Source organism: Microchirus variegatus (genome assembly GCF_963457635.1).
Source record: "Microchirus variegatus genome assembly, chromosome: 3".
Lineage (NCBI taxonomy): Eukaryota > Metazoa > Chordata > Actinopteri > Pleuronectiformes > Soleidae > Microchirus > Microchirus variegatus.
Genome location: NC_139804.1, coordinates 26,462,427 through 26,480,550, shown reverse-complemented (window position 1 = coordinate 26,480,550; position 18,124 = coordinate 26,462,427). Strand labels below are relative to the sequence as shown.

At 38.0% G+C, this 18,124-nt stretch overlaps 2 protein-coding genes across 2 annotated transcripts; one reads left to right on the top strand and one right to left on the bottom strand.

The window, feature by feature from the left end:
• Positions 1 to 584: 584 nt before the first annotated feature.
• rnf7 (ring finger protein 7) lies at positions 585 to 2,812 on the bottom strand. The gene is made up of 3 exons (XM_083886679.1): positions 2,572 to 2,812; positions 2,389 to 2,436; positions 585 to 1,034 (listed from the first exon to the last, which is right to left on the bottom strand). Exons 1-3 carry the CDS (start codon positions 2,735 to 2,737, stop codon positions 916 to 918), a joined length of 333 nt encoding a protein of 110 aa, XP_083742805.1. The 5' UTR covers positions 2,738 to 2,812; the 3' UTR covers positions 585 to 915.
• Positions 2,813 to 4,681: 1,869 nt separating this feature from the next.
• LOC310925052 (transmembrane protein 255B) lies at positions 4,682 to 12,217 on the top strand (the record flags this gene model as incomplete). Its single annotated transcript, XM_083886920.1, has 9 exons — positions 4,682 to 4,745; positions 6,120 to 6,265; positions 7,184 to 7,246; positions 8,295 to 8,384; positions 8,860 to 8,940; positions 9,705 to 9,790; positions 10,008 to 10,167; positions 11,104 to 11,208; positions 12,170 to 12,217. The coding sequence occupies 9 exons, from the start codon at positions 4,682 to 4,684 to the stop codon at positions 12,215 to 12,217; spliced, it is 843 nt and encodes a 280-aa protein (XP_083743046.1).
• Between the last annotated feature and the right edge of the window lie 5,907 nt (positions 12,218 to 18,124).

Sequence of the window (18,124 nt, the reverse complement as noted above, 5' to 3'; positions counted from 1 at the left end):
GTGTATCACATTAAGTCGGTTACATTTTTGACTTTTACAATTACACTGAATACATCAGAATGAACACATCAGAATGAACAAGGGGGTTAATCCTGAAACTGTCAAGTCTCATGTGGTATACTGGTTAATTAAGATGGCTGGCTTCTAGGCAGCCAAACTAGTCTACTTATTGACTTAGTGTAGTGGAGCCTTGACTGGTTTATTTCCATGGGTGTTTGGTGATTGTTGAATCTCTCGTCAGATCTATAGATGATGTCCTAAGCTAAAACCTGTGGAATATTGAATATAGCAGGAACAGAAGCACAATTAAGGTTATCTTGAGTGGATAAAGTACAGTCATCTGATCTCTGGAGACTGCTAGGAGGAGAACAATTATGAGCAGGTAACACCTCTCACCACTGACCGTGTCAGGTTTTTGAGTGGATAACATCACCCAAAACCTGTTTCGGATATCATTTTGTTGAATAAAATGAATTTAATGTGAAAGTTCTGTATGTGGACAGTTTGACAACAAAGCACAACATGTAACCCTATGATACACACTGTGCCAATTAAAATAATTTGATGAAAAAGCAAATGTTGACAGCTATTCACAAGTCTTTATTTTTAAAAAGACAGTCACGTGAGTTGTGCAAAACACGGCCACAGACAATAATATAATGTGACCTAACACTGCAACATGTTTCATCCGTTTCTTCGTGACTCCCGATCACACCAGCCACATTAACCAACGACTCTTCTGTGTTACTTTAATCTTGTCCATCGTCCTCTTTTGACACCAGGAAAACGCTATCATACATAGGGGGACAGTTGTTGGTGTCGGTGGCTCTGTGTTCCAGTGATCCTTGTCAAGTCTCTCACCACATTTGGGTGCATACAGGTGTCTTCTAGAGTCAGTCTGCCTCAATGTGGAACTCATTTGCCGATTCTCTGAACCACCCAGTCCTGCTGGCAGAGGGGGCAGCGATTGTTCTGCTTCACCCAGAGGGACATGCAGCAGTTATGGAAGGAGTGGTTGCACTCTCCCCAGACAACTGAAACATAGGGAGCGAGGTAATGGTTACACAGTTATGACCATATTTCACTTAATGGTGAACAAAAGTTAGATTAAAAAGTGAGATTAAGTGGCAGACATGTTCTTAAAGTCCAAATAACATGGTCCTCAGTGTGATAGGAGCTTCCACATATTTACAACAAGCTGTAAAGGAAGGGTCTTGTTCAGTAAAAGTTAAGTCATGAAAAAAGAGGATTCCAGGGCAGAGTATTATATGATATTGGGAAAATTGCTTTGATGTTATTAGGTTGTGTATGGGAGTGTAAGTGACATTTCAAACAATGTACTAAAATATTGATTTTGTCACCATGGGGGCTGAGCTATCTTAGACCAGGGGTCTGCAACCTGCGGCTCTAGAGCCACATGTGGCTCTTCAGCCCCTCTGCAGTGGCTCCTTGTAGTTTTGAATGAGATGAACACCTCTTATTGAGAGATCAAGGCGATAAATAATGTCATAATACGTTGCGCGTCACATCTTATGTCTACGTCAGAATGCAATATTAAAAATCCTCAACAAACTTGTGTGTGAAATATATGGGAAGCCATTCCCGACACTTATACGAGTCCTGTCTCAAGCATGAACCATCCAAATATTTCTCTATTTAATTTACCACTGTCATTAATATGCCACAAAATGGCTCTTTTCATCCTAAAGGTTGCAGACTCCTGACTAACACAAACATTGATATTTAACCTTTTATTTAAGTCTATTTTCCCCCATGTGCCTGCTAGAAGCAATGTTTTCAATGTGTTTCAAATGTGAGCCTCCATGTACCCACACTTTAAATAACTTTTACATCTGCTTAAAATTGCAGGTGGTAAGATGGTCGATTCTACTGAATAGGTTGCATCTCTTTACCAGTAATAATGTACACTCAATGGCTATTACCTTATACCTTACTTCTCTGAAAAAGACAAATTAATTATGCAGATCACTTAAATGAAAAACAGGCTCCAAACCAGTACATGCGAGATGTACCTAATAAAGTGGCCGTGAGCGTATGTATATCATTTCACTGTTTATATTCTGTTCAGTTAACCTGAATCAGTGCAGAAATCATATTAAAATGGGGGAGTATTTCAGAGGTAGCGAATAATGATCGAGTTACTGGAGTCACAAGTAATTGTACTCGGCTGCTCTCAAGAACATGGTGTTAAATGAAGACGACTTGACGACTTAAGAAAAAAGAATTGACACTCTGTGGAAGGTCCATGTTAGTTGAGCAGCGGGTTCAAGATAAACAGAGAGCGTTTCGCCTGGTAAACCACAATGACAGCTCGGTCAGAACAGCTAGTATTAGCCGAGCTGTGATGTGATCCTGAAAGGGTCTTACCAACACAATCCTCCTGTTTGTTTTCCGCCTGGCATCGGAGACAAGCGTCTGCAAAACAACACATATGCGTGTCAGTGAACTGGAATGTCGGCTACTCGTGGGAGTGGGTGTATGTACGCTGTTAGCTGCATAATAGACACTAGCTAAGCTAAGCTAAGTTAGACGTCTGACTGTGCCACTCACCCATCACCTGCACCCGACAGATGGCACAGGTGTCACATTCAACATCCCAGCTCCACATCGCTACAGCGTTCCACTTCTTCAGGGAGAACATCTTGTCTCCGCTCGACTTAGAGCTCGTGGAGGTGTTGTGGGAGAGGACTATACTCGGTTCGTCACCGTCATCCATCTCTGCTGCTCAGTACACAAGCTAGCGTTAGCCAGGCTCGGCTAACTATGAGCTAAACAAAATGGACGAACTAGCTCACCCACAGATTGGTAGTGCTAATGCTAGCTGGGATATCAACTGTCTTATGCCCGGAGTGACAGGAGGAGGCGCTGTTTTATAAGATTTGTATCAACACACCTCAAACTATTAACCCACAGCACTTTATTAGGCACATCTTACTGCGTGAAGAGTCGGCATTTACAACAGTTGTTTTCTATATTAGCTGTTCGTGTGTGTGTGTGTGTGTGTGTGTGTGTGTGTGTGTGTGTGTGTGTGTGTGTGTGTGTGTGTGTGTGTGTGTGTGTCCCGATTTGTTTTTTATAATGTGAAATATAGTATATATGTATATCTGTATATAGAGATATATATCTATATGTAGTTAATAATAATATTAATCTCAGTCAATTAAGGTAAAAAGACACCAACATAATATTATTTATTTATCTATGATGATATTTCACCTAATTTCAAAATAAAACTGTTTATTTTGATATGGAATGATACATTGTTTACAATACAAACCCACTTATGATGCAAAATGTAATATAATAAATACAAAAACATACATAAGTAACACATAACTTGACATAAAGTGGATCAATACTCCACATCCTTTTCCAAGTATGGCCTTATTCAGATTAACATAATCATAAAAGGCTACATACAGCATAAACGTAGCTGTCATGCTTCATAAAGTAGTCCGAGAAGACTTGCATATGTGCATCGTGAAATAGTTATTTATCTTACTCGAAGTAGTCATTAAAAGATGGGAAATGTGTCCAAGAATTAATGCATATTATGTGACTAATGTCTTTCCATAGCACTCTAAATCAGGGGTGGGGTACCTACAGCCGACAGGCAAATCAATTTGTGAAAACAAAAGTGCAAACACAAAAACTGTGATTAAAGAAAACAACATAAAACAGCAGATTAACACGTCCTTCAGGGTGGTCAGGGTGTGCACGCCTGCCAGGTCACAGTCAGGGTGAACGAAATGCATCATGGTGGCTGTCAAGACAAGAAATGTAGACGTTAAAGGTTAAAAGACAAGACAGTGTGGTTAGTTTGTGGCTATGCTGTAAAGACGCCTCGATGAAGTTGCCAATCTTTAGGGTTCATTATTTATTGGTATTTAAGCATAGCTGCATAGGGTGTTACAGACCAACAGATAACCAGCAAAGAAAAATAATATCATCACAAAAACTGTTAATTAAACTCATGGACTTTATAGAGAAATGTGCGTCTTTATTTTGGATGACCTGCTGCTGCTGTGAGCTCCTTACAAAGCTGACACCTGCACAGACTCAATTCTATGCAAGAGTCACTGACCCAAACCAAGAAAAGCAGCTGCTCATCACTGCATTCAGTCATCACATACCTCACCAATGAAAAACTGTTGAAGCTATGACATGAGAGAGGTTGCTGTGATAAAAGTGGGCTTAAATCTGACACGTGGAGCATTGAGTGGTCACAGACTGAAAAATATACATAATGAGAAAACATTTAACTAGTGTTTACTAGTGTAAATGCTAAAAGGTTCGTAATGTGGAAAAAAAGGGTACTTACCCAAGACATAATAATGAGATGCTAAGTCATTATTATGAGATACTATTTAGAAATTATGACTTAGTATCTGGTTGTGATTGTTTGTATGCGGCCCTGTGATGGACTGGTGAAATGTCCAGGTTGTACCCCGCCTATAATAATAATAACTTAAAATTACTTGCGTACCAAACCCACAACTATCGACTTCGAGAGAGAGAGGCACACACACACACACACACACACACAGAGAGGCACACACACACACACACACACAGAGAGAGAGGGGGGCAGGTGTGTGTGCTCCTCCTCAGCAGTGATAAAACATCGCTCTGAGACTATCATCATTGAAGTGGATCCACCATGAAAGTACAGATCCTTGGAGCAGCGTTCCAGGACAGACTGGAGCCAAAGAGCCAAACCACAGGTACAGACTGTGCAGTGATGTGGGGAGGTTAGTAGATGAGATGGTTATCTTACTGTATAAAATGGAGACTTGGACAGCAATAATTGTATAAGTGTATATACTGTATTAAATATATATAGAAACGTCAGGTACAAGAGGTGATTCCACATGCAGTTGTATTTGATATAGATTAAAAAAAGTTAGACATTTTTTATCCCTGAGTGAAAGGTGAAGAAAAAAATTGTGTTTTGGAATTTTTTATGTACTGGTGTTGCCAAACACTTCACAAAACTGAGGTAAAAAACATGTAATAGCAAATATGTGTTGTGTCTTGAAGTGCACAGTGCATTAATATTATCTACTGTATATTATGTTAAACCTTTGTTATATTGATACTATATGTTGTTTTTTGAGTTATTACCCAGTCCTACTGTATATGTGTTTGTTTTATTCTATGACATTATATCCTTCTAACACTATTTATTAACACTATTTTGTAAGAGTATATCAATATATACTGACATATCTCCTGACATGTAAAAGTATAGAAAGTGATGTTTAGTCCGTGTTAGTTTGTATGAAGCAGAGTGGGTTTATTAGTTACAGTTATACTGAGTTTTTAGAAGACATGAACATTAGATATCACTTTATTGATCTTAAGGCACTACAAAAAGTTAACTGGGCTGATTTTACTGACTTCAGGTATCAAGTGAAAAAGGCACTGAGACTTTGACTCAACTGGTCCATACTTTAAAGAGTTTAAAGCTTGTTATAATCATTTTTAGATGCAAATGAATGAAATAGACTTATAAACTGACAGTTTTGTGTGTATTTCTTTGTGCGAGAGAAAAGTTCTTTGGGGCAGTCCACACAGTTGTGTTCATCTTCCGCTCGGCTGCATCAGTGCAGAATAATTTCTGATGGTGATGGGTTCAGGATTAGCATGTTTGAGGAGGACAGGTTCACAGAAAATACATTGTCGTCCTTCCTCAATACAATAATCGATGCGCCAGGGCAAATATCAGTAATTAATTAACTTAATCATTTGTTTATTAATTAACAAATGAAATAATTCCTCGCAGCAGTGCTGCTCAAATGAATGAGAGGAAACTCAGTTACCTTAAAGTTACCTTTAAACTTTCTAATTTACATTCATGGTATTTGATCTGTACCCAATGGAGACATGGGGTTGGAATCATATCATGGCTTTTTAAAATGACATGAAATTAAATTTAAACATATTATATTAGGTTTATTTTGTTGCTTTTGAAAGGAAACATCCAGGGAGTCTGCCAAACCCTGAGCCCAGGCCAACATATGTTGTGGATTACTCTATTTTTTTTTTTTTAAATCTGCCAGTGTGTCATAAAATACAACTGAGAGTTTCTCTCTCAGGGACAAAGATGATGAGGAGGACGACGAGAGCGCTGTGGCTGGTGGTGGGCAACATCATTCTGTCTCTGCTGCTGGTCGTGCTGGGAGTCTACACGACCACACGCACCGAGAGCCTGAATGTGACCGGGTACATCCCTGGAGTTATTGTAAGTGGTTCTTTACTTGTTTAGTCTTTCAGATTACACATTTTAAAGGTCCCATATTATGCAAAATCAACTTTTTAATCATTTAAATCAATATATTTGGGACACTGGAGCCCCTATCAGTCGGCAAAGTGTGAAAAAAAATGACGCACTCATGTTTTTGTGGTCCTAAGTACAGGAGATAAAACATGCGATGTTGAGGGTGATTGAACTGCTGTGGTGCTTCATTCTTATAGTATTTTGACCAAAGCATGTCACACATGTTCATTAGGACACCAGGGAACTAGGTTAACTTTTTTTTAGAAATAGGGTATAATATGAATGCTTTAAAACTCATAAATGTCGTGATTAAATTAGCAGCTGCCAGAAAACCATCTGAATCTGATGTCTATTATGAATTTAAAGCTACAGTGCTTTAATCTTGTGGTTTTGATCTGTGCATTGTGGTCATTTTCCAGATGTTTGAAAATCAAAAAACCAACAGATTTTAAACCGGCTGTACGACTAACTATTGATGGATTAAATCAGATGTCAACACACCTGACTTACTGGCCAATCACAGAGCAGCTCAGAGAAACAGCAGAAAAACCTTGTACTAAAACTACTCTGCGTACCTTTGATGGAAAGATCACTTCTCCAACATTTTCATTCTCATATGACAGAACAGAAATGCAAATATTAAAAAAAACCATCAACTTTTTTCCCTCATAATATTTCCAACTACAACTTTAAGTCTAACGCCCCTGTGCCAGTGAATTTTAATATGCTATGTGTAGCTGTTAAGAGTGAATATTGTCATGTTTTTCATTTTCAAACGAGAACCAAAGGGACAACAAAGTGTTCCAATTAAAAAACACACCATGCTCTATTTCACTACATTACATCAAACCTGCTGTTCTCTTTTTCTCGTCTTGTCTGCAGCTGACACTTGGATCATTCCTCGGACTTTTGGGACTGTGCCTGGAAGAAAACCGCAAGCAGTTGGTACAGTATTCTGCTCGTCCTCCTGTATTTAGGCACACCGACACACTTTTCATCTTTAAAGTTCCCCCTCATGCTTCTCTGAGGTGAATCTGACTCAGCATCTGAGCAGTACAATCCGTACAAAAGCTGTTTGTTTGGTAAAGGTGGAAACCCTTTGTAAATAGGGCTGAACAATTTTGAATAAATATCCAATTGCGATTATTTTGAGAGGAATTGATTGCGATATGATTCGCAATATCAGAGAGAATGGTAATTTTTACATCATTATTCCCACTAGTGCAGTGCCCGTAGGAAGTATGTATTCCTATAAGACAATCCTGACAGCGCCCCTGCCTGGTGTTGCGTGATAAATCAGCGAAAATTAAAATTACTCAAAAAAACCGAAAATCAAGGATGCACACCACCAGGCCATGCTCAACCCATATCCAAAATCTTAGGTCGATCTGACTCAGCGAGATATGCCCGTCACAGACACAACTTGCTTTATAGATAGATTTTCATTTGGGAAACATATTTAAAATGATTACCGTGTGATATTTGTGCAGATCTGTGAGAGACAAAGATGTTCTCTTCAATCTGTAGAATACGACGTGTATAGATCTACACAATAATTCATCTAAAATTATATTTTGACACATTTTGGCTTTTTTTGGGAAGCTGTTTATACTTGGATTTAACTTTAACTTTTGAGATAAGAACTTGAGTTGGTCTTCCTTGAAGAGGAAACAGATCCAGTGTGGAATAATAGTAATTAATCTATTTGGCATGTTTCTGAAATGTGGTCAATTCATATTATGATTAATGAAGAGGAGGAATTAAGAGATAGAGATAGATAATTTTCACAAATACATGAATGAAAAGTAAGCAAAGCTTGTGTCGAAAAGATAAACCAACAACTTAAAAAAAAAAAGTTGTGGTACATTCAATAAAAATAATACTTAAGCTTAATGTTAAACATCTGTTGGAGAAGGGCACACATCAGCAGTGGGTCTTAACTTACAAATATGAAGCCAAACTCTACATGCTTTTCCCCGTGTTCCTCCTCTAGCTGACAGCTGCGATCATGTTCCTGAGCTTTGGGATCGTCGCTGCTTTCCTGTGTCTGGTGATTGATGGCGTCTGTATCATCTTAAACATGGTGAGTTACACACACTCACATGTTTACACTGTGACACGAGAGATGCTCTGATCTCGACTGTGATGTGATGACGGAGACAGACTCTTATGACCCCGCGGTGTGAGCCAACACCACTCTGTAGGCTTCACTGACACTTGGACACATGGGAGATAATGGTTCAGTCTTCAAATCAAACAGAAACGGATTTTCTTTGAGAAGCGGTGATTCATTATCCATCAGTGCAGCTCGGCACCTCCAGACATGATGACTGAGAATCTTCAGACACAGTAAATGTGATGGATGATCAGGCTGAGACACAACAGAGTAAACTCAAATCTCATAAAAGCACATAACTTCAGATAAAGGAGATATGATGTTATTTAAATTCTGGCTTTGTTTTTGTATCAAGCAGTAAAATGACTTCAAGCTGGGGCCCATACATAAATGCTCCACTTTTTTTCTCGCTGATATTTCTTCATGTGTTAACTTTTGTCAGGACATGCGTCCGCTGAGAGCAGAGCGATGTCAGTATTACGGCAGTGGCAACAGCTACATCTATGAGAATGTCTACACATCTGTGAGTAAAGACACGAGGACGCACTGTGCATGCAAGAAACCAGAGTGTTCTCTTCAGACTCGTCGTTCACTGCCAAAGTTTCCTGTGCATGAATTTTTAAAGGCATATTATGTAAAATCAACTTTTTAATAATTTTAACACTTATATTTGGGACTGTGGAGGTCCTATCAGTCGGCAAAGTGTGAAAAAAGATGACTCACTCATGTTTTTGTGGTCCTCCTCAGTCTAAGTACAGGAGATAAAACACACAATGTTGACTTCCGCATTCATTGCTATGTCACAATGAGACATTCCTGGAATTGTTGTCTCACGGAGCTCCGCTTTGTCCCTAAAAGAAAACGCGAGAGTGCAGGCGAGGGCAACAGTATCTGGAAGAGCGGAAGTCCGCGAAGTCTTCTATTCTTGGCTTCACAGTGCAGCACAGAGTTCTACACAAACTTCCAGCCTCAGAGGATTTACTTGTCCAGTGGATACATTTTATATATGACGGCAATGTGCAGTCAGGAAAATGGTGGCTTTTCCAAATGCTAACTGCTGTTAGCTCCCAGAGCCTCAGTGACACTGACGTAGTTTCCTGTGTCTAGGTTAACTTGGAGAAATAGGATATAATAAGTCTCCTTTAATTTAACTTTTTTAAACTCAGTAAAGGATGTGATTTAAAATGTCGTCAAGTTCAAGTAAAACAAAAAACCTACTCAATTACAGTAAAACGAGTAAATGTAATTAATAATATTTCACCACTGATCAGTACTATTTGTTTTCAGGTGCCCTGTTGGAATCTAAATGAGTCGTGTTCCATGACGGTACGAAGTGGAACGTGCTACTGCTGCGACCTGTATGACTGTGCCAAGTGAGACAACACACACACACACACACACACACACACACACACACACACACACACACACACACACACACACACACACACACACACACACACACACACACACACACCATCTCTAAAAAGCTCTAAAACTATCCTGAATATCAGTTCAGATCTGTCAGAAATCTCACAGGCTTTGTCTGGACATAAAATGACATCTAACAAAGTGTGTTGTGTTCTGCAGCGGAGGCTACCTCATCAACTACTATGAATTTGTGGGAGTACAAAGCTGCGAGGAGGTTCTCACTCTTTATATTTTGATTTGGACCCTCACCGTCCTGAACCTTGTGGCCTTCTTCACAGGGATTCTGATCACAGCTGTGCTTGGCAGCATCAAGGACATGGTGAGACAAACACTTCAACAACTCAGTAAAAAAAACTTTGTCCCTTTTATGGTTCTGTTGAAACTATGCTTTCTGGTGATCTAGTAGTGATTAAAACCTCCTTATTAATTACATTAATTACATCTTACCTACTTTTGTAAGTTACGGTTGTGATTTATTTACTGTGTTATAAAATGAGCTAGTGTCATAACTAAAACAAACAAAACCCTAGGTTATCTATTCATGCTGCTCTGTACCCAGAACTCAGCAGGACTATATACATTACATACTCTCTTGTTTTTCTTTCATTATACCCTACAATTTCCCAGCAAAACTATGTAAAAAACAATTTGATAATGAAGTCATTCATCTGTCAATCTTCTCACTGAATTACATCAAACGTGGAAACAATTTAAAGCAGCTAGGATGCAGAATTATTTTAGTATTTGGTCGTACTGGAGCTCAGGTGTGTCTTAATCTGCATCTCTAAAATGTGTGAGAGGAAGCACCTGGAAACACCAACACTAAAACCAGGTCTTAACCCTGAAAAGACACTTTAAAGTTGTGGGGCCCAGACAAAATGTCAAGGTCAAAATGTCCTCACAAGGTCAAAATACAACACACACACACACACGTTGTATAGCATTCCTAGTGAGGACATTCATTGACATAATACATTCTCTCGGCCCTTACCCTAACCTTTACCCTAACCCTAATCTAAACCAAATTCTAACCCTAAAATCAGGCCTTAACACTGAATAGGTAATTTTTAGGGTCCTCACTTCCTTAGATATATATACGTTTTTTATACATCCTCACAAAGACACCCATACGAGAACACACACAAAGCCAACCACATTGCCCCCATCTTTGATTTATTTATTATTATAAAATGAAACGTTTCATACGTGATGATTCTTGGTGGGTTGAATTTAAGTGTGTGTGTATGTGTTTCAGAGGAGCAGCCGCCCAGTGTGCGAGGACTCTGAAACCCCAGCAACTTCCCCCACGGCTCCTCAGCTAATGGACGCCAACGCACACACAGTTCACCGGCTCTACCCTGTCAGTGCACGGTCAACACACACACACACAGCCTTATGTCCCACATTCCAAATACAAGCAAATTAAAAGCATTTTATTATGAATGAATGAATGAATGAAAACGTGGTCTCAAATACAACCTTTCAAAGTTGCCGGCAGAGAAAAAATAAATACACTTCATATGAACCCAAAAGGCTTCACCTGATTCAAATGAATTGTAATCAGACTTCTGCAGAGCTTGTTTTATGAGCTGATGGTTTGAATCAGGTGTGTTGGAGCAGGGAAACATCTCAAACATGCAGGGCAGTGAGAAAACACTGTATTATGACATAGTTTGATTGAAACTATAATGTTTCACCAAACACAGGCGGCTGGTTTTAATATGAACCTGAGCTGTAATGGCACATTTAATTTCTTTGTCTCAGAGCTACAGCTGCCCAACACCCCTTTCCTAACATGATACCAGGTGCTTTTGTGTATTCAAATTAGGATGTCGAGACTCAACTTGCACCTAACTACAACATCAGCAGGATACCTCTGTGGGGGGTGGCCCCGGTACCTGCTGTAGACAAAGGAGTGTGAAAGCACAACCTGGAGGGGCAGACCCCTTCCCAGACAAAGAGATCTGGAAGGGATGTTCCCGAGGTATAAAGGTTTAGGTCTGACTATGCCCTGGGTCTTTCTTCATCTTGAACCACTCATGTGTAGATTGACCTTTTCTTTGCAAAGAAAATAAAACCTTGTCGGCCGAGAGCTGAAGTGAAAACAATCTGACCACACTGCAGATGAAGAAAGAAGATGTCTCTTTCATCTGGATATAATCCAAAATTGACAGTGAGATCCCATCTGGATTGAGCAAACATTCTGCGCAATCACCATCATCATAGATTGTGACATATTGTCATGTTTAATACCCACATAGACCTCAAGTTATTTGTCCTGTCGTCATCTTTGTTTCATTCTCTTTTCTTCTGTCATTCAGGACGCATCGATGTATTTTCCTCCGGCAGAAAACACAGACGCTTCATAGAATCTTCCTCCGTCATCGACTCCTCGTCCTGAGTCCAATCCTCCTCCCTTCACGCCAGTGACAAACCCGCTTCTTTTCAAAGTCCACGGCTTCTAGGAAAAAAGACCAGCTTTTTCACCAAATGCTTTGTTAGGTTATTAATGTTGTTATTATCAGTAGTTGACAATGTTTTCAATAAGGAAAGCAGATATATTAAGATGCTTCATGGACAGTGCTTCCTACTGCATTAAACTTTTAAGTTTGTAAAATATCCCACTCTATATTTGCTCTATAACAGAAGGTCTAATGTTGTTGAATGTTTTTTTTTTATTAAATACTGTTTATCAGTGATATGCATAACTCAAACCTAAATGATTAAATCATTTCCTGAATTTCAAAAATTCATTAAAATTATTCCTTAAGAGGTTTGCAAATATTTTCAACGGATCCTTGTTCAGGGCGATGCTGACTATAATGATGGTAAATGTCAAGTCATTCCGAGATACTTTTTGGTTTTTTTTGAAGAAAGTCAGCTCACTGTCTAAGTGCATCAGGGCAAATGGATAATTTCCTGAAATTCCAAAATTCCTTAAAATTATTCCTTAAGCGGTTTGCACATATTTTCAAGGGATCCTTGTTCAGGGCGATGACAACTATTATGATGGTGAATTTCAAGTCATTCCGAGATACTTTTTGTTTTTTTGAAGAAAGTCAGCTCACTGTCAAAGTGCATCAGGGCCAATGGATGATTTCCTGAATTTCAAAGATGCATTAAAAATATTACTTAAGAATTTTGTAAATATTTTCAAGGGATCCTTGTTCAGGGCGATGCCGGCTATTATGATGGTAAATTTCAAGTTATTCCAATATACTTTTTGTGTTTTTGAAGAAAGTCAGCTCACTGTCAAAGTGCATCAAGGCAAATGGATCATTTCCTGAATTTCAAAAATTCATTAAAATTATTCCTTAAGAGGTTTGCAAATATTTTCAATGGATCCTTGTTCAGGGCGATGCCGACTATTATGATGGTGAATTTCAAGTCATTCCGAGATACTTTTTGTTTTTTTGAAGAAAGTCAGCTCACTGTCAAAGTGCATCAGGTCAAATGGATCTTTTCAAGAATTTCAAAAATTCCTTAAAATTATTCCTTAAGAGGTTTGCAAATATTTTCAACGGATCCTTGTTCAGGGCGATGCCGACTATTATGATGGTGAATTTCAAGTCATTCCGAGATACTTTTTGTTTTTTTGAAGAAAGTCAGCTCACTGTCAAAGTGCATCAGGTCAAATGGATCTTTTCAAGAATTTCAAAAATTCCTTAAAATTATTCCTTAAGAGGTTTGCAAATATTTTCAATGGATCCTTGTTCAGGGCGATGCCGACTATTATGATGGTGAATTTCAAGTCATTCCGAGATACTTTTTGTTTTTTTGAAGAAAGTCCGCTCACTGTCAAAGTGCATCAGGGCCAATGGATCTTTTCAAGAATTTCAAAAATTCCTTAAAATTATTCCTTAAGAGGTTTGCAAATATTTTCAACGGATCCTTGTTCAGGGCGATGCCGACTATTATGATGGTGAATTTCAAGTCATTCCGAGATACTTTTTGTTTTTTTGAAGAAAGTCAGCTCACTGTCAAAGTGCATCGGGGCAAATGGATCTTTTCAAGAATTTCAAAAATTCCTTAAAATTATTCCTTAAGAGGTTTGCAAATATTTTCAACGGATCCTTGTTCAGGGCGATGCCGACTATTATGATGGTGAATTTCAAGTCATTCCGAGATACTTTTTGTTTTTTTGAAGAAAGTCAGCTCACTGTCAAAGTGCATCAGGTCCAATGGATCTTTTCAAGAATTTCAAAAATTCCTTAAAATTATTCCTTAAGAGGTTTGCAAATATTTTCAAGGGATCCTTGTTCAGGGCGATGCCGACTATTATGATGGTGAATTTCAAGTCATTCCGAGATACTTTTTGTTTTTTTGAAGAAAGTCAGCTCACTGTCAAAGTGCATCAGTTCAAATGGATCTTTTCAAGAATTTCAAGAATTTCAAAAATTCCTTAAAATTATTCCTTAAGAGGTTTGCAAATATTTTCAACGGATCCTTGTTCAGGGCGATGCCGACTATTATGATGGTGAATTTCAAGTCATTCCGAGATACTTTTTGTTTTTTTGAAGAAAGTCAGCTCACTGTCAAAGTGCATCGGGGCAAATGGATCTTTTCAAGAATTTCAAAAATTCCTTAAAATTATTCCTTAAGAGGTTTGCAAATATTTTCAATGGATCCTTGTTCAGGGCGATGCCGACTATTATGATGGTGAATTTCAAGTCATTCCGAGATACTTTTTGTATTTTTGAAGAAAGTCAGCTCACTGTCAAAGTGCATCAGTTCAAATGGATCTTTTCAAGAATTTCAAAAATTCATTAAAATTATTCCTTAAGAGGTTTGCAAATATTTTCAACGGATCCTTGTTCAGGGCGATGCCGACTATTATGATGGTGAATTTCAAGTCATTCCGAGATACTTTTTGTTTTTTTGAAGAAAGTCAGCTCACTGTCAAAGTGCATCAGGGCCAATGGATGATTTCAAGAATTTCAAAAATTCATTAAAATTATTCCTTAAGAGGTTTGCAAATATTTTCAACGGATCCTTGTTCAGGGCGATGCCGACTATTATGATGGTGAATTTCAAGTCATTCCGAGATACTTTTTGTTTTTTTGAAGAAAGTCAGCTCACTGTCAAAGTGCATCAGGGCCAATGGATGATTTCAAGAATTTCAAAAATTCATTAAAATTATTCCTTAAGAGGTTTGCAAATATTTTCAATGGATCCTTGTTCAGGGCGATGCGGACTATTATGATGATGAATTTCAAGTCATTCCGAGATACTTTTTGTTTTTGAGAATGAAGTCAGCTCACTGTCAAAGTGCATCAGGCCCAATGGATGATTTCAAGAATTTCAAAAATTCATTAAAATTATTCCTTAAGAGGTTTGCAAATTTTTTCAATGGATCCTTGTTCAGGGCGATGCCGACTATTATGATGGTGAATTTCAAGTCATTCCAGGATATATTTTTTGTTTTTGAGACTAAAGTCAGCTCACTGTCAAAGTGCATCAGGGCAAATGGATCATTTCTTGAATTTCAAAAATTACTCAAAAATATTCCTTAAGAGGTTTGCAAATATTTTCAACGGATCCTTGTTCAGGGCGATGCCGACTATTATGATGGTGAATTTCATGCATTTATGTCCTTTTGACTCGCTAATGAAGTGATTCACACTCATTAGGAGACCGGGGCCTGATTCTACCGGTTTAGAGTTTTAAAACGAGCTGTTAAAATTTCTGTGTTCTAAGGTTTAACAAAAATGTGCAAACCTTTCTGCTGCATGATTAGCAACAATTTGGAAAAGAAAAACATCCTGAATCGCCTTCAAAATCGAAGTCTTTCTCCCATTAATGACACATCAGCATCTAAACTAGAAGAGCTAGGGATCAAACCCAGGATCTCCCAGCTATAAGAAGACCCGTTTGACCATTGAATCGTATATAACTTGTAAAACGTCATTGACGTTAGTCAGTGTTTCTGACTGAAAAGCTTAGTACGGACTGTGTTTAATATACCTAACTAAATCTAAAATCTTTTTTCTCTTTGGGCCTAATTTTATCAATATCTTCTTAATTTACTAAGGAAGGTTCATGAAAAACGCATAACCCTAACCCAACCTGAACTGTAGTGTGTGTGTGTGTGTGTGTGTGTGTATTGACTTTTAAAAGATCATAATGCTCCATCAATCATACAGAATTATTGGCAAAGTGTTTATTGTAAAACGTTTCAAACGGACAGACACAACCATGTATGAAAAAAAAAACATTTCATGTTCATAGAACAAAGACACGGTGCTGAAGCTGTGTGGAAATATTCAGAAGAAAATGAGTTTGAGCATCTGCTTCCTGTCAGTGCGGCCTCTACAAATGAAAACCTTCAATGCTATGAAACCATCACGCTGATTCTTCTACTCTGATAATTTAAGGTTCAGTAGCAGAGGAGAAAAACTGTTTTGTTTTGCAATTTCTGTATTTGACAATAAATGTATAAACTGTGCCTCACCATTTGCCCCATCTCCCCGTGACCCTCATGTGGAGGATGAAGTGGCAGACAATGAATGAATAGATGTATACACTGTTGATGTGCTTTTTCTCATCTTGATAATCAATATATATAAAGAAAACTCAGTAACCCAAAGTACAATCAATTCTCTTTGACTTTAAACCAAATCTTTAAGTCATACTCAAGGAAGCGGCAAAGCTAAAGCACATCGACTGCCTCCAAACCACTGCATTAATCTCGTTGTCTTATGGACAATTGGTCGAGGCTGGGCTGATGTGTTCTCTTCCAACCAACTTCTCAAATTGGACAAAAAAGATATACGAGAAGAAAAGACCAACATCAAAAGCCTTTCAGGATGTTTGGACTCTCCATCCTCGTCTAACTAAGTATTATTCACTGATGATTAACTTTTTTTATTTAATTCACCATGTCAAAGAAGTCATGGATGTGACTGCGTTTGGACTTAAAATAATGGAAATGTTGAGTGGAAACTAAGCAAACATCATCAGCTTTCCTGTGCAAATAACTAAATTTCCTCCACTATTTTTTTCCCCTACACCAATGGATTTCAGCCCTGTTCATAAACAGACATAGACTTTATATCAGGACACTGTAATGACATAACATTTTAATAACATAATGGGAAATAAATCTAAAAAAAAATCTTTAAAAAAGTAAAAGCAGATAAAAGCCTGATTCACGGACAGAGAGGAAACATCTTCAAATGACGATAAACACAAACCAGAGAGCATGGACTGCAAATTTAGTGGCTTCTTTAGTAAAACTGAAATGATTCATACGATCAGTTTACATTCAGATCCAAATATCGTCCCAGTGCTTTTTTCTACATGTGTGTATTTTGGCTCTGATTAGTCAGGTCACTCACTCGAGTGGCAGCTGCAGCTCAGTGGGTCATCGCACACATGCACACACACACGCTCACACACACACACAATGTTCACATCACTGACTCGTTGTCGTTAAGCTTCGATCACATACACACACGCGCGCGCGGAGAAAACACAAAACGCAAACAAGCGGCCAGTCTGACAGACAGAAGTGCTGCAGAAAAAAAACAAGGTACCTTACCAGTATAGCAACGCATCAAATCAGTGTTTTCTTCAGAAATAAAAAAAACATTAAAAAAAAAAAAGTTTTCCTATAAAAATAGATTGTTAAATATACACGACATGCATGTTAGAAATATGTGACGGACCAAAGGCAAAAACAACTCACTTCTTCTTAAGCCAAAAAAAAAAAAAACAACAACAAAAACAGTTAACCCTGTTATTATCAACATTCAAGGTTTGTTGTTAAAATAAATTCAAGCATCATTTGAAACTTTCAGCACTTCATTGTTCAAAATGGCAAATGATGGAAAAGATTACAGGAAAAAAACCACAACAACAAAAACAGGATTGAGTGGAAATGATACAAAGTTGATGTGTTGTTTAAGTCGACTCATAAACCTGACTTCAAATCAGTTAAAAAAAACAACAACAACAAAAACTGCAACCTTAAACTCTGAGGTTTTGGTTTTACCATAATCATATAATACAATGAATAGCTTAAAAATCAATCAACCAACTATCACTTTTCTGACAGCTTTTACATTTTGCTGTACGGAGCATGACTGTGAGGATATGAGTCACTTAAACTGTGTGATTTACGACAGAGTATTAGGGCCAAAAAACGAAGGAAACAAACGCTAATCTTACGAGAATAAACTTGTAATCTTATGAGAATAAACTCTAAATATTAAAAAAGTGGCAATATTATGAGAATGAACTCGTACAACGTTACGAGAACAGTCGTGACGTTGCAA

Coding starts and splice junctions, on each gene's coding strand:
- rnf7 (XM_083886679.1), bottom strand. CDS start 2,737: ATGGATGACGGTGACGAACCGAGTATAGTCCTCTCCCACAACACCTCC. Junction 2,437..2,571: donor CTGTCGGGTGCAGGTGATGG/GTGAGTGGCACA, acceptor GTTGTTTTGCAG/ACGCTTGTCTCCGATGCCAG. Junction 1,035..2,388: donor CAAACAGGAGGATTGTGTTG/GTAAGACCCTTT, acceptor CCTATGTTTCAG/TTGTCTGGGGAGAGTGCAAC.